A 23,938-nucleotide genomic window follows, 5' to 3' on the forward strand; every position below is an offset into this window, starting at 1 on the left:
TTGAACTGCACTGGCACTACCGGGATACTAACAAGGGCCGTACTATAGATGTCGCTCCGTCCCCCGGTTTCCTGCTCCCCGGCACAAGCTATTTCAGGCGCCGTTCCTTCTCCCACTACCCGGGCGTGAAGCCCCGCAAATGGCTCCCTCTGCGCTCCGGACACGAATCAGCGCCACGCCGCGCTGTGCCGGGGTCAGCGTCCGCAGCGGCATTCACCGGCTCCGACATGGCGGCGGCGGGTCGGTGCCAGCGCCGCGGCCAGAGGGAGGGGAGGCCAAGGGGCCGCACAGCCGGGATGTCCAGCGCGGAGCGCGCCCTCTGACACGCGCGAGAGCGGCCGCCGCACGGGGAGCTCCGCACGGGCGCCAATGCGCGGGACCAGGCTGTGGCGCAGAGCGCGACCCCCAAGTCCCCAAAGGGAGGAACATGGCGCGTGGGAGCCCGCGGGGGACGGAGGGGCACGACGGGCTCCGCGGGGAAGAAGCTCGCTCCGCCACCCGCACCCCATGCCCGCGATGCTGCGCCCCAGGACAGGAGGACGAAGACAGCCCCGGGAGATGCTGCGCCGGGTCAGTGACACCCGCCCCCCCATACACACACACACCCCTCAGGACTCACCGGCCGGAGCGACAGCAGCACCCTCCCCCTTCCTCCGCTCCGCGCCGTCATTACGTCATCCCTCCTGCATGCGAACTCTCCTAGCAACGACAGCCGCGCCTACGTGCTGACGTGCATAGCGACATGCGGGGGGGGGGGGGGGAGGCTCGTTCTATGGTCAGGTCATCGGCGCGCGGCACCATCCAGCTCTAAGGGGCGCCATGTAGCCCCAGGCGAGCGACACCCGATAGCAGTTGTAAGGGGTGCCACGCGGCCCCCGGCGCCTGATGGCAGCTTTAAGGGGCTGGGAACACGGCGCCCGTTACAGCTACCATCACGTGCCCCCCATAGGTTGGCACCCCAGGCAGCTGCCCGCCTAGCCCCGCCCCCCTTAATCCAGCCCTGGTTGTGGGCCTGCCCTGGAGATGCCAGATGGTTTCAACAAAAATACCAGACACTTGACATTCCAACACAATCTACATTACATCTTATTTAGAAAATACCGGGCATTTATATTTTCTCAATTTGTTTCCCAAACAGAAAGCTCAAACACTGGACTGTCTGGTTCAAAAACCAGATACCTGTCAACCCTAGTGTGGGGCAGTCTGCTTAAGTGCCTGAGGTACATCTCCTGCTTTCCCTCGCTGCCCCATGCATCTGAAAGTGCCAAGATGACCCTCACCGCCCCACCTGGCTTCTGGGGAGTCACAAAGCTGGATAAATTGTTGTGAGGTAGCAACAAAGACGAGACGTTGCCATTCTTGGGACATGCCCGTGGTCTACTATCACAGAAGTGTAGGGCTAGAAGTAGGGGTGTAAACGTTTGTTGAAAAAGCTAACCATGTAACCCCTATCAATCTGAGAGGTTACAGGCTGCAGGCTCTTCACTATACACTGTAAATAGGCTGCAGAGCCTGCAGCATATTTATCTTTTTCTCCACTGTAGATCATTCTAATCTAGGAACTTTACGGTAACATTGTCTGAAGTGCTTTCAGTTTTATGTTCAGGGCCAATTAGGCCTAACATAAAGGGGTCTCTCAATGAATGGATGAGATGATGACTTTAGGAGGAGGGATTTTGGTTTATTAGCAACTGGGGAGAGAAAGAAAGCCTGTCCAAGTAGGATGGGTTCCAATTAAAAAATAGCTGCACTCTGGCTCTGTGTAAAACGAGAAATGTCATTGAGGATTTTTTAAAGTTGGGCTGGTTAGAAAGCCCCTCAGTGCAAAGGAGTACACAATTTGGACAGATTCATAAGGGAATAATCTATTAGAGTTTATTCTATATCATGGTAGAGATAATAGGACAGAAATTAATAAAGTAGACTGAAAAGAAACATTGAAATGAAAAAGAGAGTCCCATTTAATTGTACCACATGAAGACAAATTATTCAAATTTTGTAAGTGCTTATACAGAAATGCTAGAAATCCAAATACTAAGATGAACTTAAGTACTTAGTATTAAATGAGAATATTGATATGAGGCATCATAGAAATTTGGTGGAATGATAATAGAACATGGTAAATCCAAGGTACATTATACATGGTAGAAACACAGCAGGTCATGCTGATGGGGAATGACAATATATGTGAAAAAGCACTGTACCATAGAATCTCTATAGGTGGAGTTGCCATGCTTGAATAATAAGTATAATAGGAATAAACTCACCACATGACCAATATGGTGACAGTGATTTGAAGTCCCTAGGGAGATTACAGAGGATATAAAACAGAAAATCCACTATTAATGGCAGAGATCAATTATACCCATATTGCCTGGGTATGTCTTCTCACAACAGGATGCAGAAATTAGGGATGTGAATGGTTAATTGGTAAGCCTCACCTGTTAAGGTTACTGCCTGCCTCAGACAGGGGCTGCTCCAGCCTGGACAGAGCAGCCACTGCCTATGGCAGAGGGGGTGAAGTGGGTACAGGAGGATAGGGGAGGGCATGCACTGAGGAAGCCAAATGATAGACTGGAACAACTCACCCACCCACGCACTCTCCCTCCTTTTTTATCAGTTAACTGGATAAACATTATGTTTAACCAGTTATTTAAAAATGGGATTTTACATCTTTAGCAGAAATAAAATTTCTAGACACCATTAATGACTGCTTGGAGCAGCTAATCCTGGAACTCACAAGGGGAGACCCCCATTTTAATTTAGCTCTAAAGTGAAATGGAGCACAGAATATGGTCTAGGAGGGGATCATAGCTAGTATCCAGCTTGTATTTGGCTATCATGTCATTAATATGTAACATCCTTGTGCAGGGGAAAATACCAATGCCACCATAGCATTTAACTTCAAAAACGGGAACTACAAAAAAATAAAATGAAGAAACTAGTTTATCATGTACATAGGAAGCTAGTTAAATGGAACAGTCACAGTAGTGAAATGCCTCCCCAAGCTTCATGGAAACTACTTTAATAAACCAATGCCACCAACTCAAACAATGTATACTTTTTATTATTATTATTTGGGGTTAAGAGGAACAAAAAAATATCACCATGGCTAAACAGCAGAGTCATTCACTACTTCCCACACATTACCCTGAGTCCTAGTGCTTCATAGCAGGAGGTGATTAATGACCTTGCATACTTAGAAGCCCCAGAGTGGACCTCCCAACTCCAAACTGATTTGCCAGTTATGGGTAGTAGTCTAGAATTACCACCTTCTACACAGCAATCACTATTCATTGCTCCAGTTAGGCCAGCTCTCATTTTGGTATCCTTGTGCTAGAGAGCAAGGGGCAGCTCCCTACACAGTTCCAAGAAGGTGTCTCTGCAGATCCAAAAGTTCGACAGTCACTGCTCATCATCCCAGTCTGCATAATGATGTGATTTCACCACTCAGTGCTTCTCATACCATAACTGATAATCCACCATTTGCAGCTGCTCCATGAGTTCCAAAAAGCAATCTTGAATGGTTTCTCTCCATGGCACATAGTAGGGCTGATACCACAGAGCCATTATCTGATTAGCAGCTCATTGAATAATGCAGCTGATCTTGCAGTGTGTTCATAATGCTCATCATAATACTGGAAAGCAGGGCAGGCTCTATGCTTTGAGATGTACAGTTTCCAAAATTTACTTAGAAGACCACAGAATGATGAGACAGAAAACAGCATCATGGGATGGTGTACGTGTCTTCAGAGGATACTGTAAACCCTTCTCAAAACACAGGGACAGCTAATGCATACTGGGATAGGTACCCACAGCACACTGCTCTCTTTCAATGTAAGAGTACAACTGTAGATGTGTTCCACCAGAACAAGCAGCATTGTGTGGATGTGCAAAAATGGTTTAGTTACAGCAGTGATGGATGATTGACAACATAACTGGAGTACATTTTGTAGAATACACGTGTCCTTAGTAGGTAGTGAAATACTATATGGCATACAGCATTAGAGAAGGATTTTGAAAGTTTTGCAGACACTTTATTTAGAAATAAATACTTTTATTTGATGCCACAGGGCTATCCAATTTAGTAGTCACAACATTGAGGGCTGTTCAGTGCCAACTGTAATTATAAGGTGCTTCTAGAAATGCACTAAATACCAAGATGGTTTTGTTGATTTGAAGGGTGAGGGAAAGTATTTCAGTGTTAATGAAACTTTAACCATGAAACTAGCTCACATGCAGGATTTGTAAATGTGACATGTTCTCCTGTTATTTACAACTTCAATATAACTGCAACCACTAGTTTTTATATTTTAAAGAAAGACAGCTGTGTCGTAACTGTAGATAGTTACTGTTTCACAAACTATTGGGAATTTGATTAACCAGACTTTTATATCAAGCTGAAATTTGATATATAAAACATTTCAAATGCACTATATTTTGCAGAAGCTTAGACATCACACACAAGGGATGTGTCTGCCAGCTCTCAGCCAGTCAATAGGGAATCATGGCATTTTCAGCTACTCTTTAGTTGTAAGCTAGTTGCTGTTCAACACCTTGATTTTTAGGATAGGTGTTCAGCTCTTAGAGTCTCACTTTTGAAAGCAAGTGAGAAGTCTGCTGACCTCCTCTGCCTAACTGCCATAGGTACTCAAATGCAATGAGTCCAACAGAATTCAACCTGCAATGTGGCACTGCCATTAAGTTTCTAGTCTCAAAGCAGTTTGAATGCCTCTAAGCTGCTCCTGAAAGTCTACTGTTTAGTGACATAACTACACACACAGTCCCAATCCTGCTTCCATTAGACTTCAATTGCAATTTTGCCATTGACTTTAATGAGAACAAGATGTGGCCCAAAAAACTAGTTATACATGTTTTATCCCCGCCCCACATTTAACAGAAACAAAATATCCTGTAGTAGACCTAAGATACAGCTATCTTCCTACTCACATATTCCACCCCATCATACCAGGTCTCAGGCTGGTTAAAGTATTGTTATAATGCTCAGCCAACATTTAAATAACGCAAATCAGTCCTGAATGGATGAATAAACTAATGTTTGCATAAATGATGAATCTGCATGAGTGCACTTTCAGAACACAAATGGTCTTGTGCTCTCCTAATTAGAAACAGGAAGAAGTGGCATCATAGAAAAGAAAGCTAAAGAATGCAAAGGTTTATCCAAACAAGATCAGGTGCTAAAAGAATTGCTAAAGAACTACTTGTGGAAAAGGTTAATTCCTCACAATTAAGTATGTGTCTCATGAATATTAGAGTATGCTACTGGTTTTCAGCCTCCTGGAGAATTTTCCTGTTGTATCGTTAGTTACTGTAAACCTAGATGAGGGTCACCATGTGGTTAGGATTCAAAATTTCAATCCAGTAGCCATCAGGATCCTGAATAAATGCAAGTCCCTTCATTTTACCTACAATAGAAAGATACATATTTACAGATATAGTTAAAAACTATCTTAATAGCCTTTAAAGATTAAGATTTTTACATGGACAAAAACATACAATTTATCTATCAAGATTTCCTGTTGTCTTTACATAGCAGACAGACCAGGCAATTCAAATAACGGGTTCAAGGTCATGTTTCATCACTGACAGCAAGGATCAATTTCAGACTTTTAAAGACAGGTCATGGAAGCAGTTTATATGATTAACTTGTGCTTTAAAACTATGGGGTGGATAATATTTCTGCAAGTTTGCACATTATATCATACTTGACCTGACTGAAGTGACACTAGAACCTTGTATGTTCTAGTTCAGCCTAACTACAAAAGTTGGAAGCCAATTTATAAAACTGCCACTTCAAAATTGCTTTTTACTACATTACTATGTCATCAGCTGAATGTGAAGTTCAAACACTGTGGCTACATCTACACTACATGCTTCTTGAGCAAGAAGCCTTTTGCACAAGAGCACATCCACACCTCAAAGCACATCACAAAATCAATGTGCTTTTGCGCAATAGAGCGTCCACACTGCATGGACACTCTTGTGCAAGAAAGCTCTGATGGCCATTCTGTGAATGGCCATCAGAGCACCTGTGCTTTTTCCCCATAGGGGTTTCTTGCGCAAGAAACCCCTCTGGAACGTCCACACTTTCCTTTTTGTGCAAGAACTCTTGCGCAAAAGAGAGTTATGCCTCGTAGAAGGAGGTTTACCTATGGCAGAAAAAGCCCTCTGTTCTACCATCTTATTCTTGATTTCCTTGCGCAAAAGCGCATTTGAGGTGTGGACGCTCCATGGGGTTTTGCACAAAAACCTTGCAGTGTAGACATAGCCTGTCTGTTCCCGGTGGGTGTTGTTTTACTGTGCTTTTGTTTGTTTAAAAAAAATTCAAAACATTCAGCTCACATCTTTTTCCCAGGCTTAGCTGATACTACAGTTTCCTCCTGAGGACTATTCAGCTCACATCCAGAGGTTTTGTTTAAATGGCAGATGTAAAGCACTGGCAGTTACAGCACTGCTCACAGACTGCTGCAGGAAAACCAGTGTCTTGTGTCCATACTGTGCTCTTTATGACAGCGAAATGTACCTACATTATCCGCTCTTGCAACAGTACAGCTTAGTATGCGGCTCTGTTTGGAATGTTCCTGTTCTTCCTGCACTAGCAACACAGCACTAGGCAGACTGCTGCTGCAGGTGGAGGGGAACAGATCACTGTGCACCTTTGGCATTCCTCAGCTTTGAATCCTCAGAGGGTATGTCTACACTACCCTCCTATTTCGAAATAGGAGGGTAATGTAGGCATACCACAATTGCAAATGAAGCCCGGGATTTGAATTTCCCGGGCTTCATTTGCAATTGCGGTATGCCTACATTACCCCGCTAGTTTGAACTAGTGGGGTAGTGTAGACATACCCAGAGCTACTCATGAAGAAATATACCCCTAATGCATTGTTATCAATGTTGTTCCCTCTTTCATCACACCATGTCCACACTAGGGGTACCAAGTGTGAACACCCTCTAGCAGTTTGCTTTGATGACTTTTGAATGTCAGCATAAGTTTTATTGACAAAACTTGGCAATGTCAACAAGGTCATAGTGGGGGTTTTTTTTGGGGGGGGGGGTATATCAGCATGCTGTCTTGTAAGTTCAGACAGCAGTAAGAAACAACTTGTCCTGAGCAGGGCAAGAGGGAAACCCCCAAAATAAGCCTCCATGTGTTCCTCCATGGCTTTTTGTACAGATCTTTATTCCCTGCTCTCACACAAAGACACTGCCTCTGCGTTCAATAGCACAAGCATTCCACCTGAATGGATCACTCTGTGTCCCAGAGCGGATCAGCATGTCATGCGGGTTGTTCAAACAGAGCTCCAAAAAGGAGGTTCGTGCATGCCTGCAGGACAGCCAACAGAGTTCAATACAATGAGCAGAGTGGCCACTGGCAAGATTGTGACATTTCTGGAGGCCAATTATAATACAGCAAACAACTGAAGTATCTACATTGGCACTGCAGCGCTGTATCCACTGCACAGAAAGCTCTTACACTTCTTGTTGAGGTGGTTGACCAAGAGCATAGCAACTGTGGAATTAGTGCAAACTAAACACATTGCCAGTGTAGACATCTCATGAGTGTTACTGTGCTGGGAACCGATTTACTGCACTCTAACCTGCCACTCTAGTCAAGACAACAGTCTCCCTTATCCCATTTCTAACTGTCCAGGTGGTAGTATTGAGTCACCTGCCTCCCAAGTCAGCAGCACTCACTTAACTGAAACTTCCCACCTTGTTAGCAGATATTGATGCTGCTATGAGAGGGCTAAGTATTGCCAGCATGTTCTATACTTTGAGCAAAGACAGTTAGTTGCCATTTACTTTGACAGAGAAATTGAACTAAAAAAAAAAAAAAAAAAGAATTTCAAAGGAGACCACAAATAACCTTGTTCCTACACAAATAACCTTGTTCCTACACAATCCATCAGGGTGTTTAAAAAGTTGATACTCACGAGTCCTAACTTCTGCACAGACGTTATTCCAAAATAACAGTCCACATCTACACAGCAAGCAGTTATTTCAACATTATGTTGAAATGTCGTCGAGCTGGAGGACTTCTTACTCCAACTCCTGTAACCCTCATTTTACAAGGATTAAGGGAACAGAGGAAGAATGCTTTAACTCAGACTTTTTGCAGTGTAGACAGCTTATTTCAGCTTTTGGTGCTATTTCAACTTGAGTACTCAACTAACATAGCTCAAGTTGTATAGCTTATTTCGGCTTTAGCCCTGCTGTGTAGAAGTACCCTGTGTGTGATATTGAAGCAGCACTAATATAGGTGCAGGTCTATTTCTTCCTATGGTGAGCAGAAAGTGGGAATAGGACTGAAAACTGTGTTCTATGAGGTTTCCTACCTGAATTGGAGTGTATCAGTGCTCCAATATAAGGACCCATTTTCCCGCCTGTTGGAAGGATACTGTTGTGACAAACTTTTTCATGAAAGGCAGGAGCAACTTATAGGAGAGAGTTATCAAGGGAAAGTGAGGTCTCCACTGCAGCTATGAGGTTCCTTCATACAGAGGGTTCGATAATACAGATTTTTCTTAATTCCCTGTCAAATTTGTTTTGGATGTAGTTTTTAAAAAAGCACATTATTCAACAAGATTCCCTCTCAACATAGATCCCAGAACAATATTTTAAAACTTTCTCCACTGCATGAAATGCAAAAGATTATACAATTCAGAAACAAATCACCAACTCTTCAATGGTTTTATTCTATACCACAACAGCTAAAATTAGTAATGATAAATTTTCTGAATTTTTTGAATTCAACAGTAAAAAGGTTGGGGGGGGACGGACCAGAAAGAGGACTACAGTTTAGCCACATTTGGTTCAGTCTGTAGTTTTGGTTACATTGATAGATTATCGATAGGGACCGACCTGATTCATGCCGATGATACACATCACACACCATGAAATCAGACCTCTCAGAGAGGAAAGGGAGAGGCAGGGCTAGAGATGCTCCAGCCAGGGACTCCTACCATGCACCAGCCTCCAGCTGCTATTTCCAGCCAGGCTGGGGAGGGACAGGAATTCCACTTTCCCTGCATGGATATACATGGGAGACAGGGAGCAGTAGAGGGGAGATCCAACAACTCCAGGTACATCCCCTGGCTGCTGCATTCTGAGCTCAGTTCCGATGGCAACAGAAGTAAGTGTGGCAATTTTACAACACTCCTTCCACTCTCCAACAGCTTTATGACTCCCTTTTGGGGCAGAATCTTCATGGTTACATCTCCATGAAATTTCAGCTATAAATATGAGAAACCATGAAACTGACTATTTAAAAAATCCTCTGACCATGAAATTGACTAAAATGGGCCAGGAATTTAATCAGCCCCAATTATCTAGAATTGATGTAGCAGAAAGTATTCAGAACGATAGAAGGAATCGAGTTTATATTACCAATATCACCTAGCCTCCTCCCCATATCATACATGAAAAAGATGAATTCACAGTTTAGGAAACAAAATATAAAAATGATAAAATGACTTTAAGACTTACCATCATCTGGTCTCTTCACAAATTTCACTCCCAACTCTTCAAACCTCTTACAAGCTGCAGATACATCAGGGACTGCAATTCCAATGTGACCTTTACAACAAACATTAAGCAGAGGCAAAGAACACAACACACATGTGAGCAAAAATTACAACAAATGGATTTTGTTGCTTTAACAATAATATGACAGGCACTTCTCTATGCAAAGAGCTTCCAAGTTACATTTAGCTAGATCATCTAAAGTGTGTTAAAAATCAATTTACTCAAGGAAAGCCCTGCTTTCATTTCTGGAAAAAGTGTATTAAGGGTACTATTTTTGACTTTTTCTTCCTCCAATAAACCAGTTACTTGAGAGGGTTGCAAAATTTAAAATGTTTCACAGAATACTCTAGTGAAATAGCCATACACACAATAGAACCAGATTGAAAGAAAGATTAAATTGAAAGGTAAAAAGGCAGAGAAGAAAGCATTCATAAAAACAGTAAGACCAAGTTTCAGGAAGTCTTCTGTATTTATTAAATAGGATAGTGATTTAAACATTAAGGGCACATTTTCCACTCATCGACATTCTGGCATTTGATTTACTAGGTCTAGTATAGACCTGTAAATCAAATGCTGAGGACAGCTCTAGCTGGTGTCTCGTTGGCCTCCTGCAGTGGGGACGGTGCCAAGTTCTGCTTAAGGCAAGCCAACTCCAGCTACATATCTTACATCGCTGGAGTTGTGTACCATAAGCTGACCTTCCAGGTTCAGCGATCAGTTCAGGAATCAAAAAGTCTACTCTGAAACATGTATTTGATAAAATTAAACCAGTGATCTTTCAGGCATTCAGAATACGAAGTCACAGAATTTCTCTGCACACAAGGGACAAATCATGCTCTCACTCTTATGTCTAAGCAAAACTCAACTTTATATTTAAATAAATAAATAAATAGTTTAATAAATTACACATTGAGTTTCAAGCACGTCTCTAACTAGGTCTAAACTCTGGGAGTACCCAGAGATGATGTACAGGTTAGACCCTCAGAAACTGACCCATCCCAAATGAGGGGAATTTGCCAGATCAGGGGCGGTCCCCTGCCTGCTATCCCTCTCTGTGGCTGGCTCTGCTCGAGCCCCACTGACTCTGGTCAGGCACAGTGAGCAGGCTGGGGCTCCCCAAGATAGGGCCACCAGGGATGAAGCTTACCAGCCCCACTGTTGGGCTGCCTGGTTGGGGCTCTTCAGGGACAGGGCTGGCGGATCCCCCTGCTGCCCAGGGAAGGAGTCCCCAACAAATCCTGACAGGGTTCTCCACTGCTGGACTCCCAGCCAGCTCATACTCCCCAGTGCCAGGACTCCTTGGTCCGGCAACATCTGTGGTCCAGAAGATTCCTGGTCCAGAGAGTCCCAGTGGAGGGCCAGCGGTAGGAGTGTAGCAGGGGGAGAGCCAGCAGCAGGAGAGCTGGCAACCCTGCTGCAGCCACAAGCCCAACTCGAACCATGTTTGGGGCAGAAGCCAGCCAGGGGGACTGGTGGAGAAGGGGTAGAGGGTGGCAAAAATTACCTCCCCAGGTCCAGCAAAATCCCTTGTTCAGGACCAGTCAAGTCCCTAGGGTGCTAGGCCATGGAGGTCCAACCTGTACTTTTATTTAATCTAATCAACAATGCTGAGTCACTATTAGCATTTTTATTGCATAGTTATAACAGTGTTTAAAATGTACCAGTAACCTGTATACTTAATTTATTGCTCTTTTTTCTCAATTCAATTGTCTAAAGAATTATTAATCTTCTTTTCAGTCTCTGATTTTCAATGACTGCAGGGCATAATTTATCTAAAGCCGTGGTCCCCAACACGGCGCCTGCGGGAGCATTTCTATGCGCCCGCCAGGTGCTCGGGGCTGGCCTGGCACCGGGCGCTGGGCGGGGGGAAGCGCCGGCCCCGGGCGCGCGGCTATGGGGCGGGGACCGCCCCCGGCGGGCAAGTGTCCCCGCCCCCTGGCGCCCGGCGGGCAAATGGCCCCGCCCCCTGGCGCCCGGCGGGCAAATGGCCCCGCCCCCTGGCGCCCGGCGGGCAAATGGCCCCGCCCCCTGGCGCCCGGCAACCTTGAAAGGTTGGGGACCACCGATCTAAAGCTTACCAAATCCGCGAGGGTCTGAATTGCCATTGTGGTAAGACTGATTATCATCATTTTCAGTGCCCCAGTTACTACAAGAGAAGGGGGGGAGGGAAGAGAGACATAGTTAATACTTAAAGAGCAGCATGCTGGTTTTTTGTTTGTTTGTTTGTTTTTTAAAGAATCCAAGAATATTTAGAAATAGATTGAATTACTCACAGCAAAGAATACACAGCAGCCTAGATCCCTACAGGTCAGGGACAGATGTCCTCATTCATAGAATAATGCATGGGATAATGGTCTGATACAGTTACAGCACTTGGATATTGCATTTTGAATTCATCCATCTCTGTGTCTATAGATGGAACTCAGTATGCATTTCCCTGGTGTTTGCAATGTGATCGTAATCTGCAGAAGGATATAGCGTATACTTCCATGTGCTCATTGTGACATTTTACAATGTTCTGTTTTGCCTCATCTACAAGATACATTTCAGATAAATAGGTCTTTAATAATAAAATGTAGCTAACTAGGCACTTATTATGGAGATGGAAACCTTGCATCAGAGGCATTACTTGTATCATTATCCTGACAAGCATGGTCATGTACTCCAATTGCACAATGCTTTGTTAGACTTAGATGGCTTTCAGATATTAAAATTCGACATAATATTTTTGAATTTTGTGCAACACATGAACTAACAGGTAGGAATACGTACACTTGTATCAAAACAGTATTCTATATTATTGTTGTACTTTAAGACTACACTGTTGGAGCCCCATTGTATAAGTGTATCCAAATACACATGAAGAGACAGATCCTATACCAAAGAGTTAAACAGTCATAATAAGTGATTCAAAAGATAGAAATGGGGAAATAATAATATAAAGAGGGCATACAATTATTCAGCTCTTTCATTTGCACATCTTTTGGCTCAATTCAAGAACAAGCTACAGGATGTTTTGTAAGTTTCTATCTTCTAATTTTCATTTTTTTTCTTCTGGTTCACTAAAATAGAATTCCTGATTGCTTCCTATTATTCAATAGCCCAATTTTCACTGTTATTAGGTCTCTTACTCGTCCACCACAAGTACATTTAAATATATTAAGGCCCTTTTGCCCTGCCCTCTCTCCACCATTCAACCCTAGGGTACCCTCAGCCATTCTTTCAGTCATTACAATCCTCCTTCCCAGAGTAAAATCAGTTCTCTAGCATATGTTTACAAATTGTTGGTGATGTCATAGGCTGGCAGTAACAGTTCTGGGACCCTGAAGGTGTATTACCTACACCAGGAGGCAGGCACACTAAACCCAGCTTGCTTCCCCACGACTGCTCTGGCGGTAGAAGTGACTAGACTCTGCTCCTCTCAGGAATTAAAGCTCATCTCTGGGAGGGTTGAGATGAGGATCTAGCCTCATATAGATGAGAAGGAAGGGTTGCTGCTGTTGAGTTTGTGTGGAGGGAAGAGGGATCTGAAATAGCACTAAGAGTGAGAATATGTTTGTATTATGAAGTTTGCATACTTAGCACTACATAAGTTACCGTAACACCTAACGTCAAAACATTTAGGATACATTGTTTCCAAAATGTATGGAGTCCAGGGGACACTTGAGGACATTATGAATATTAATATTGTAAAACAGAAATTAATTATTCCAAATATGTCATGTAAAGTATATGCAAAAATTATAATCTACCATAGATGTTAATCGGTTACGTTTTATCACCTTTGTATTTTGGGTTGTGGATATGTATATGTCTGTATTACTAAACTTGTGCTATGCTTCTGGGTGACACCCACAAAGTTTGGTAATGCATTGCCACGTGTACTCAATGGCCCATCAGGTATCTGACCCATTGAGAGAAGGCAGGGGATACACTTCACGGCTCAGCCAGGCATGGTAGAGGCATACCTATGGACAGAACTCAAAGGTTTCCTGCATCTTCTCCATTTTGTCTTAATTCCTGCTTCCTAACCTTTCTTTCTACAAGAAGCTCTGAATTAAGGATTGAATGACCCATCCAAATTGTGTATGTGTTCCAGAGGGACTTACAAGCCAGCAAGCTCGCCAGTACTGCTAGGTAGGGCTGTCCCCTGGAGGGTGTGGGGCCTGGGACAACCTACACCACCTCTTCCCACTTCAGCTCCACCCCTTACCCGAAGCCCAACCCCTCCTCTGACATCACCCTGCCTCTTCTCACTCCTGCTGCACCCTTACTGCACTCCTTTCCCAAGCAATACGACCTGGGGGATTACTGGGGGTGGCTTGGCACCAGAAGCAGGGGTTGACACCCACACCCCCACTCACCACAGTTGTGGAAAGTGATCTACCAGGCCCCAGCCCACTCCCCTGAGTAACATGGCTGGGAGCTGGGCTTAAGGCAGTGGAGTGAAGTGAAGTGAGCTGAAGCAGGATTACTCTGCCTCCCACCACCTCCAGGAAGCAGGCTGAAGCTTGTTCACTCTGCTTTCCGTGGCTCCTGCCACTGCTGGTGAGCATCCCCAACCCCTGCTGCCAGTGGCAGATCCCCTGGTAATCCGCCAGGCTACCTTGGGCCTAATGGGTTCCCAAAGCACGGTGCCAGGGTGGATTGCCCTGATATTTCCAGCAGACTTGGGAAGACGAACTTCGGCATTACCCAACAGTGTTGGAAGTATCTGGTCTCCCTTTTGAAGCTTGCTCCAAGCACCCCAAGCACCCCCAGCCACACCAGGTCAAAACACATGGTAGTACACTGACAAAGCAGTCATTTTGTATAATGATTGAAACTCCAAGCACATTTTCGCATCACTGTAGTATTACATGATAAACATTAAAGAGCAACATGTATGCAAAAAAGCCAGTCAATGTTACCTCTCTCTTATAGATCACTTTTCATACAGTCTCAATATTCTACACAGTGAAAGCTTAAATGACTTTTCTAAGGTCACACAATGAATTAATAGCAGCATCAGGGATACTAGGGGGCTGTGCTGCCCCTGCTCGCTACACTTGCCAACCTCCTTTTTGCAGGGGGTAAGCAACCCTGGCTCTCATCCCTAACCACCGGGGAGGGCCAGGCTGTGATTGCGCCAGCCCAGGTCCCGTCTCCCTCCCTTCCCCACCAGCCTGGTCCATCTCCCCATCTCCCAACAGCGGCACGTGCCAGGCTTGGCTGTAACCCTGGCAGCCGGGGAGGCACAGGTGCCTACCCACCCCGCGTGGGGCGCAGGCAGTGCGGTGTGCACGTGGCGCTCCAGGGAAAGCAACTGCTGTCCCAACCTCTCCGTGCAGTCCCGCCAGCACTGCTCACTGGGTTCTGTGAGCAGGGCTGGGGCAGAACCATCTGGCCACCCACCAGGAGCAGAAGGGAAGGAGCAGACAGGTAAATGCAATGGCTTCTCCGATTGGCTCAGGGGTGCTCTGGCAGCCCCAGTATGTGTAGTCACTGGGGAGGGGGTAAGTTTCTGTGGGGCAGCTGGACTCCAGGCAGTCAAGCACTGTGCTCCAGATCCCCATAAGCCTGGCAGCAGCAGGGAGCCCCCTCACCCCTCAAGAGCCAACTGCTGGCTCGTAAGCCCAGCTGGAAGCCCCACTCCTAGCGCCTGTCCCTAGGCTGCTGTCCCAAGCACCATACCTCCCTCCCCACCCCAGGGCTGTCACAGCTGTGATGTGAGCTCTGCTAGTGTGCCATGGCTTTTGTTGAAAGCCCTGTAGAGTGAGGTTGGAGGAAGGGAAGTAGGGGCTTGGTTTAAAATTGTAATTCCAAGTGGCAAGGGGAAGCAGCGAGATTGGGTTTGAGCTGGGAGAGGGGAGGAGGCAAGCAGGACACAGAGTGAGGTGATGACATCACTGTCGTCCCACAGGAAATAAAAAGGTTATATAGAGAAAGAAAATCTAAATCTGACTCCCGCTGTGTCCTCAATCCAGTACACTACAACCACTTCATAGCTGTTCTCTGATACCGGTTTCCATAGTACACTGGACCCCTTCAATTTGGTTCCTGAGGAAAAAGCTGTTTCCCCTCTCTTTCATGCAATGTTAGGGCTAACAAATATTGAGAAAAAGCAGAGTTCTTCTTCTTCAGTATCTAACCCATACTTTTTATGGTATCAGACAAAGTATTTTTCTACATTATATTAACGGTACACAACTTATGATCAGACAAAAAACACAAGTGCACTAATAGTGCAAAGCTCATAGTAACTAGTGTCCATTAAACGTAAGTAGAAATTAACTATAAAAAAAATCTGGAGTTAACACTTACTGTGTTAGTTCAAGTGTAGCCTTTCTAGAGAAAGTCCAAGCTGTTCTTTCTTTTTTATCTGTTGGGATATCATTTTTTTCTTCATAAGCCAAGAAATAAAGTGAAAATTTCATAGTGGGAAAGTCACATTTTTGGAGCAATCTAAAAAAAAAGATAATTTTAAAAGTCATAAACTGATGGCATTTTTAAAGTTGCAACTAGACTTCAAGTAACTTTAAAAATAAAACTTTCCACTTCAAAGAATTATGACTTCCCTTCTCCCCATATCTCCTCCCTATTCCTCCAAAGTGGTTCAGTTTTGAAATGTGTCATGGAAATATACTTGAAAGCTATAATCATTAATATATTTGGAAAAATAACCAGATACAAACCTCTGAAAAACTAGTAAATGTAGGTAAACCAGAATCATGGATCGGGGTATCTATAAATGTGCCTATATCCATCTCCCTTATTTTTCACCCCACCAAAGACTTAACCAGGCAGTAAACTAATAAGAAAATTTATTTTTTAGAACACCAAACAATTATACTATCAAACTCATTGCCACAAGATATCACTGAAGCTAGCGCTTAGCAGAATTAAAGACAAAAATCAGAAACTAACAACCCCCTGCAACAACATACATTTACATCAGTGGTGTTCAAACTGTAAAGTGGGTCATGACCCCAGTCCAATGGGGTTACCAGGGCTAGCTCAGACTTGTTGGGGCCTCCAGATCAAAGCCAGAGCCTGAGCCCCATCACCCATGACTGACACCAAAGGCCAAGGCAAGGTGGGCAATATTTTTTGATGGGGGGGAAGGGCCACTCCAAAGTTTTGGAAATTGGGCAAGAGCCACACTCTTCAATGATATTTATGGAGGAGGTGTGAGGTCTGGGATGGAGGTTGGGTGCAGAAGGGAGCTTGGGGTAAGAGACAGGGGTGAAGAAGGGCGTGTGGAGTCTGGGAGGGAGTTTGTATGAAGGAGATAGTTGTGACCTGGGGCACTGGACTAGGATGCAGGGATTTGGGTTATAATCTAGGGCAGGAAGGGGTTGTGACCTTGGGCAGGGGACCGGGATACAGAGGTTTGGGTTGTAACCTAGGGCAGGAGGGAGTTGTGATCTGGGGAAGGGGATTGCAGTGCGGGGGGAGAAAGAAGGGGGGGAGAATGGGTACAGAGGTGGGAGTTGTGAGCTGGGGAAGAGGATTGGGGTGCAGGGTCTGTGAGGGTGTATGGGTTCAGGAAGGGGGCAGAGGTTTTGGCTTATGTGGGGTAGAGAAGTGGGCAAAGGATTGGGAGTAGGGAGAGGCTGGAGTGCCAGAGGCAGGCTTTGTCCAGGAGACTTATCAGGGTGATTCCCAGCCAGCAGCCCAGCACATTTCTCAGACAGCCACCCGGCTGCCCCACCCCTGCACAGGCTGCAGGGGCCATGTTCATCGGTGAATAAGAGCCAAGGGAAGGGGTGCTTCGTGCGCCAGTTCTGACTTACATACAGATTCAACTTAAGAACCCCAGGCATCCCCAAGTCAGCTGCTGCTGAAACTGATCAGCGGCTGATTCCAGGAAGCCCGGGGCAGGGGCTTCCTGTAGTCAGCCACTGGTCAGTTTCAGCAGCGGCTGACTTGGGGATGCCTGGGGCAGAGCAGCTGGGGTGCTGCTGGCTTGGTCCAGTAGCGCCGCCGCTGGACCAACCCAGCAGCACCCAAGCTGCTCTGCCCCAGGCGTCCTGATTCAGCCGCTGCTGAAACTGACCAGCACTGGCTGAATCAGGACGCCTGGGGCAGAGCAGCTGGGGTGCTGCCGGGTTGGTCCAGTAGCGCCCAGAGCGGCGCTACGGGACCAACTGGCAGCACCCCAGCTACTGTACCACAGGCGTCCGGAGCAAAGCCGCGGAGCACGGGGGCAGCGGGACAGCCCAGACACATCTGGGCTGCCCGCGTGCTCCGCAGCTTTGCTCTGCTTTGCTCCCTGTCCCCCTGGTCTGACCAGAGGGACGGGGAGCAAAGCAGAGCAAAGCCCCGGAGCACGTGGGCAGCGGGCAGCCCAGACGCGTCTGGGCTGCCCGCGTGTTCCACCGCTTTGCTTCCTCTCCCTGTCTGCTGGAGACCAGGGAGAGGTCCCCGTTCGTAACTGTGGATCCGACATAAGTCGGATCCACGTAACTCGGGGACTGCCTGTATAGGCAAACAAATTCAGCAAATTAGCAAAACTAGCATTAAAAAAGCTGATAATTTGCCCAGTAGAACATTTGATTTAAAACTACTCTGATTTCATTTTTTTGCTATTTGAAATGTAAGAGTACTGTAGAAAACCTCCATCATCAAGTTTAAGTTAAATGAGTCACCAAACTGGAAACTAGCTGATGATTTCAACTGTTTGTCTAATTAGATTTAAATGCCAACATTTGCTCTTCAGAAAAAAATGGATCAATACACAAAAGAAAATATATTTAGAAACAAATCTTATCACATGCAATTTTTACTCACGTCATTCCAAGAATTCTTGTATAAAAATCCAATGACTTCTTTGGATCTTTTATTCTTAACATAGTCTGCTGCAACAAAAAATCCTAGAGAAAAATTATAGTAAGTATGCATCTGTTACTCAGGAAAGCACAAAGATGACAATACAAATGCATGAAGTTGGGATTGTATTGAGAGCCATTAATTTAGAAGGATATTACCAGGATCAGTAGAATCAAAGTTATAAATATAACTACATACATGGTAGGTCTACTACCCCAACCCTGCAAACACGAACAGGTTGGATCTCCCAAAATCAGGATCTTTGGTCCGGCAACCTGCATGGTTTGGCAGGAACACAGATGTTCCTGGACTAGAAAGTCCTGGCTGGTAGCCCAATGGCAGGAGGGCTGGCAGTTAGGAGCCCTCCTGAGCGCAGAGCCTGGCGGCAGGACTGGTGACAGCAGAGTGTAGTGCAACTCCAACCCTGACTCCTGCACTCCCACTTCCACAAACAGCAGCAGCAGCCGCCCCATTAAATAAAGTCTGTAAGTACAATGTTTCATTTATGCTACTATTAATCATGTCAGTTATCAATATTTTCAGTCATGCAAATGGGTATTCTTATATACTGGCTCTTTGTTGACGTGTTCTGAATTTAGCTCTTCGGTTTGAAAAGGTTGCCAACCCGAGTTAGACCAAAGTATTGCAATTCCAGAGGAGAATAAATTTGTGTGTGCCCCAGACATAGTAGAAGAGGGGCTAAAAGTGCTACCAAAGCCTGAGGCCCCTGAAATGACAGATAATTGTAGGCTCCATATATTCAGATGAATCATGACCAACGCTACACAGAAAGGCAGAAGCCACCAAATCAATTACCTGCCAATCTGACCTGTGAAAAATTTTCTTCTCAACCCCCCAAAAATCTTCTGATCTGCATAACTGAGCATTTGATGAAGAAACACAAGCCAGGTACCTAGTAAGAAGATTCTCTGTACCATTTCAGTGCCCTGGTACAACATCTGCAATTGTGCCCAATCTCAGATACTTAAGGGAAATATGGGTGATAGGATATTTTTCCCAGTGTGTAGTTGGCTACTTTTATTTGGATCCCTTTCTGATTGCTGAAGATGACTACTCAAAGCTCTGAAACATGAGCTCTGATGTCTGGATAACCCATACATACCTAGAAAAATGCAGGATCTCAGTGTTGCTTTCTCCTCACACTCCCTCTTTGCCTTTTGGGCATTCTACTCAGGAGCATTTTCTCCCCTAATCCCCAATTTTTTCTTCTAGTCTGCTAGTGCTTTGCACCCCCGGAACCATGTGCATTATTTTAAGTGTGTTCTCATCAGGTCATAGAGAAATTTCAGTTACTCTGTGACCATAAGAATTCCCTTTTTGATGTAAAATGGAAATATTCCTGGAGAGTCCAGCCTTAACATGCAATGTAAAAGATAAAATTCCACATCAAGAACAGTTCAAATATTATTGCACAGTCCCTTCCAAAACAAGACAATCACAAAACTATTGTGGAGTTTTCCCCAGTCAATCCTCATTTTCAGAATAAAGATCCTGTGAAGTATGTATTAAACTGAAACAGAATTTTAAAAATGGAGTCTGAGTCTCAACTCCTACTCATGATTTTGCCTCAAGGTGTGATTCAAATGCAGCACATCAACAATCTTTGGGCCTTTTACAACTGATCCCATTGATTTGCTATAAGAACTGAATTTTGGGGGTGCAATTATGACTTCTAAAATGGGAGGTTGGTCGTTGTTTCAAACACAGTGGGGAAAGAATAGTGACAGATGTCATTTAAAAAAAAACAGAACAAATAAACTTAAAAATCCCAAAAGATTCAAATTGGAGAGGCTTTTCTGTGTCCCGTTTGGCTCTGACCCAACTCCTGAAAAAAGTTTACCCGAGTATGCCGAAGACACGTCCAACTGTATGCAGAGGTAATTACTCAACTACAGGGAAATCCAGATGAGAGGAGAAACCACCATTAAGGCTGCGCAAGGAGATCCTCTCCCTTACAGCTCATGTAAGGTCCCGGGGATCTGCACTGAAAGGCTCCCCTTGCTTGCTACAGCGTTTCCCCGAGTCGCGTCAATGCACGTTCCCCATTCCCCCAACAATTCACTTTCCTCGATACCACGTTCTTTAACCCCCTCCCCCTTAATAGCCTCTTTCATCAGCAGTTTCACCCCGGGCCTCTCTTACCTTGGTGTTGGGATCGGGGTTGGAGCAGGCGTTGTAGGCGGCTTCATCGCTGAGGCCACTGGGCTCTAGCTGCTCCGACATGTTGAAATTGCAGTGCCGGGAGACCAGTCTGTGAAGCGCTCGCACGCCGTGCAGGACGTTTTGTCGGCGGCACCCTCCCCCGGAGTAAGAAAAAGAGAAGCGTCCTAGCCAATCACGGCAACCATTGCAAATTAGAACACGTCAGGCGACGTAGTAGTTCGCTCAGTGGCCTCTCTCTTTCCTACTACAATTCCCATCATGCAAAGCTTAATTTGCCATTAAACCAACCTGAAGCAGGCCACTTAAAGAAAGCTGCAACTCTTATAATTCAAAGGTGATAAGGAGTCCTGTGGTACCTTATAGACTAGCAGATGTATTGGCCCATAAGATTTCGTGGGCAAAGACCCACTTCCTCAGAGGCAGGTAGTGGAAATTTCCAGAGGCAGGTATAAATATGCTGGCTAGAGATAATGAGGTTCAGGAGCGGCCCTAGATGAGCTGCCGGCAACTGGTACTCTAGGTGAAATGCACGATTGGTGCACACACCTCCAAAGCCCTCAACGGCTGTTTATCTTGGTACCTAGGAGACCACCTAGTTCGCCTGTATTGATGGGCCACCACTGACAAGGTTAATTCAGTCAGGTAGGGTGAGGCCCACTTCTAGCAGCTGATGCACTTCTACATCTGTTAGTCTATAAGGTGCCACAGGACTCCTTGTCACTTTTGCAGATCTAGACTAACAGGGCTACCCCTATGATACTCTCATAATTCAGTACGTTGTAACTAGTGTAGCAAAAGTTTCTGAAGGAAGAGCCACTTCACAAATTTTGGAAGTGGTTGTGGGCATCCTGGAAGGGGCAGGGCCTCAGGAAGAGGGGGTGGAGTCTATAATTTCAAAGCAAGGTAGAAATAGAAAGGCCCAATAACCTGAACCATGCAAAACACTCATAAAAATTCTGTTTCAGGGGTTCTCAAATTGGAGATTGTGATCCCCTCAGGAGAAGGCATGCAAGCAACTGGTCAATAAGCATAAGCTTATCAGTGTAGTAGTGACTCTACTAGTCACTCCCCCCCTCCCTATCTGCCTCTATCAGAGAGAGCCAGCAAGAGTGGGGGAGCAGGAGCTGGTGCTGGGGAGAGCCTTTTTAAAAGGTAGTTTCTCCTAGCACCATATGTGGGAGAGGAGGAAGAGGTACAACAGGTGTAGCTAATACTGATCTGCTATTTGTACTGTAGTAGTTGCATCGGGTGCGCAACAGCATAAAAGCATAGACTGATTTTATTAACTGCTTGTGAATGATTTTATGACTGTACTTGCCTGGGCACATATGCGTACATATGTATATATTAGGGCTGTTCGTTATTTTCACTTAATTCATGTGATTAACCCCCCAAAGTTAATTGTGATTAATCACAATTTTAATCACACAGTTAAACAAAAGCATATCAATTGAAATGTATTAAATACTTTTGCATGTTTTCCTACATTTTAAAATACATTGATTTCAATAATAACATAGAATACAAAGTTTACAGTGTGCACTTTATATTATTTTATTGCAAATATTTGCACTGTAAAATAATAAAAGAAACAGTATGTTTAAGTTATCCAGAAAGAACTATAGTACAATCTCTTTGTTGTGAAATTGCAACTTGTAGATTTTTTTTTACAGAACTGTGTTTAAAAACAAAACAATATAAAATTTTAGAGCCTACAAGTTCACTCGATCTTACTTCTTGTTCAGCCAGTTGCTAAGATAATTTTGTTGACATTTATGAGAGATAATGCTGCCCTCTTCGTATTTATGTCACCCCTTCATGCTTCAGCCACCATTCCAAAGGACATGTTTCCATGCTGAGTGATGATGCTTATTAAAAAATAATGACTTGATTAAATTTGTGACTGAACTTCTTGGTGGAAAATTGTCATGTCTCCTGCTTTGTTTTACCTGCCTTCTGACATATAATTCATGTTATGGCGGTCTCAGATGATGACTCAGCACATGTTGTTCATTTTAAGAACACTTTCACTACAAATTTGACTAAACACAAAGAAGGCACCAACCTGAGATTTCTAAAGATAGCTACAGTACTCAACCCAAGGTTTAAGAATCTGAAGTGCCTTCCAAAATTTGAGAGGGATGAGGTGTGGAGTATGCTTTCATAAGTCTTAAAAGAGCAACACTTGGGATGTGGAAAGTACATAACCCAAAAACACCCAAAAAGAAAATCAGCCTTTTATTAGTGGCATGGGACTCATGCGCAAGTCTACATTGCTTTGGATCATTATCAGGCAGAACCTATCATCAACAGGGGTGCATGTCCTCTGGGTTGATGGTTGAAGCATGAAGGAAAATATGAATCTGTAGCACACCTAGCATGTAAATATTCTGTCAGTTTTAGGTGACATTGTAAACGAGGAGCGGGCAACATTATCTCCTGCAAATGTAAACAAACTTATTTGTCTGAGAGATTGGCTTAACAAGAAGTAGGACTGAGTGGACTTGTAGGCTCTAAAGTTTTACATTGTTTTGTTTTTTAATGCAGTTATTCTTTTGTACATAATACTACATTTGTTAATTCAAATTTTATAATAAAGAGATTGCACTCTGACTATAGTATTTGTATTAGGTGAACTGAAAAATACTATTTCTTTTGGTTTTTACAGTGCAAATATTTGTAGTAAAATAAGCTTAAAGTGAGCATTGTGTACTTTGTATTCTGTGTTATAAATGAATAAATATATTCGAAAAAATAGAAAACATCCAAAATATGTAAATAATTTTTATTCTATTATTGTTTAACAGCACAATTAATCATGATTAATTTTTTACATCACACAATAATGGCATGTAATTGTTTTTTGAATTTGCTGGAAATGTTGTTTAGTTAAATTTTTTATTCCTTTTGGCTATGTCTACATAGCAGCATTATTTCAGAATAACTAACGTTATTCCAAAATAACATAGTCCTGCGTTTACACAGCAAGCAGTTATTTCAAGATAATGTTGAAATAATGTTGAGCTGGAGGACTTCTTACTCTGACTCCTGTAACCCTCATTGTAGAAGGAGTAAGGGAATTCGGAGGAACAGTGCTCTAACTTGGACTTCCTGCTGTTTAGACAGCGCCAAAGGGGAAATAAGCTATTTCACCTTAAGATACGCAATTGATGTAGCTCAAGTTGTGTTGCTTATTTCGGCTTTAACCCTGATATGTAGATGTGCCCCCAGAGTGCTTAAATTGCTACATTCTAGAGACTTTTCAGGGTTTGTCTGGTGACTTCTTGGTATGTAAAGTTGACAACATAAGTGTTAAAAAGCTTCAGTGGATAGCTGAGTTAGTCTGTACAGGATAAACTTAAAAAAATGGTCTGGTAGCACTTTATAGACTAAC

At 44.2% G+C, this 23,938-nt stretch overlaps 2 protein-coding genes and 1 long non-coding RNA gene across 6 annotated transcripts in view; 1 reads left to right on the forward strand and 2 right to left on the reverse strand.

The window, feature by feature from the left end:
* The window catches only part of BTBD9 (BTB domain containing 9), a 295,779-nt gene extending 295,030 nt beyond the window's left edge, over nucleotides 1-749 (reverse strand). The window contains exon 1 of one of the 3 annotated variants that reach the window (XM_089777415.1): nucleotides 620-749. The gene's annotated coding sequence lies outside the window, so the exon portion shown is untranslated. Of the gene's footprint in view, nucleotides 1-32; nucleotides 185-619 lie in introns of those variants that run through there. The other 2 variants (XM_089777417.1, XM_089777416.1) reach the window with 2 other exon arrangements.
* Nucleotides 185-4,925, forward strand: LOC142828001 (uncharacterized). Its single transcript, XR_012902867.2, has 2 exons — nucleotides 185-570; nucleotides 1,139-4,925. It is a non-coding gene; the product is annotated as an uncharacterized LOC142828001 (long non-coding RNA).
* GLO1 (glyoxalase I) lies at nucleotides 3,050-20,718 on the reverse strand. 2 transcript variants are annotated; one of them, XM_006126538.5, is made up of 6 exons: nucleotides 20,524-20,705; nucleotides 18,322-18,404; nucleotides 15,853-15,993; nucleotides 11,628-11,695; nucleotides 9,511-9,600; nucleotides 3,050-5,426 (listed from the first exon to the last, which is right to left on the reverse strand). In XM_006126538.5, exons 1-6 carry the CDS (start codon nucleotides 20,602-20,604, stop codon nucleotides 5,338-5,340), a joined length of 552 nt encoding a protein of 183 aa, XP_006126600.2. In that variant the 5' UTR covers nucleotides 20,605-20,705; the 3' UTR covers nucleotides 3,050-5,337. The 2 variants fall into 2 exon arrangements, with proteins under 2 accessions (XP_006126600.2, XP_025042139.2); XM_025186354.3 differs by lacking the exon at nucleotides 3,050-5,426 and adding an exon at nucleotides 7,073-8,408 and having other exon boundaries at nucleotides 20,524-20,718.
* Between the last annotated feature and the right edge of the window lie 3,220 nt (nucleotides 20,719-23,938).

This window comes from Pelodiscus sinensis, chromosome 3, assembly GCF_052426305.1.
Source record: "Pelodiscus sinensis isolate ZL-2025 chromosome 3, ASM5242630v1, whole genome shotgun sequence".
NCBI classification, from domain to species: Eukaryota; Metazoa; Chordata; order Testudines; family Trionychidae; genus Pelodiscus; species Pelodiscus sinensis.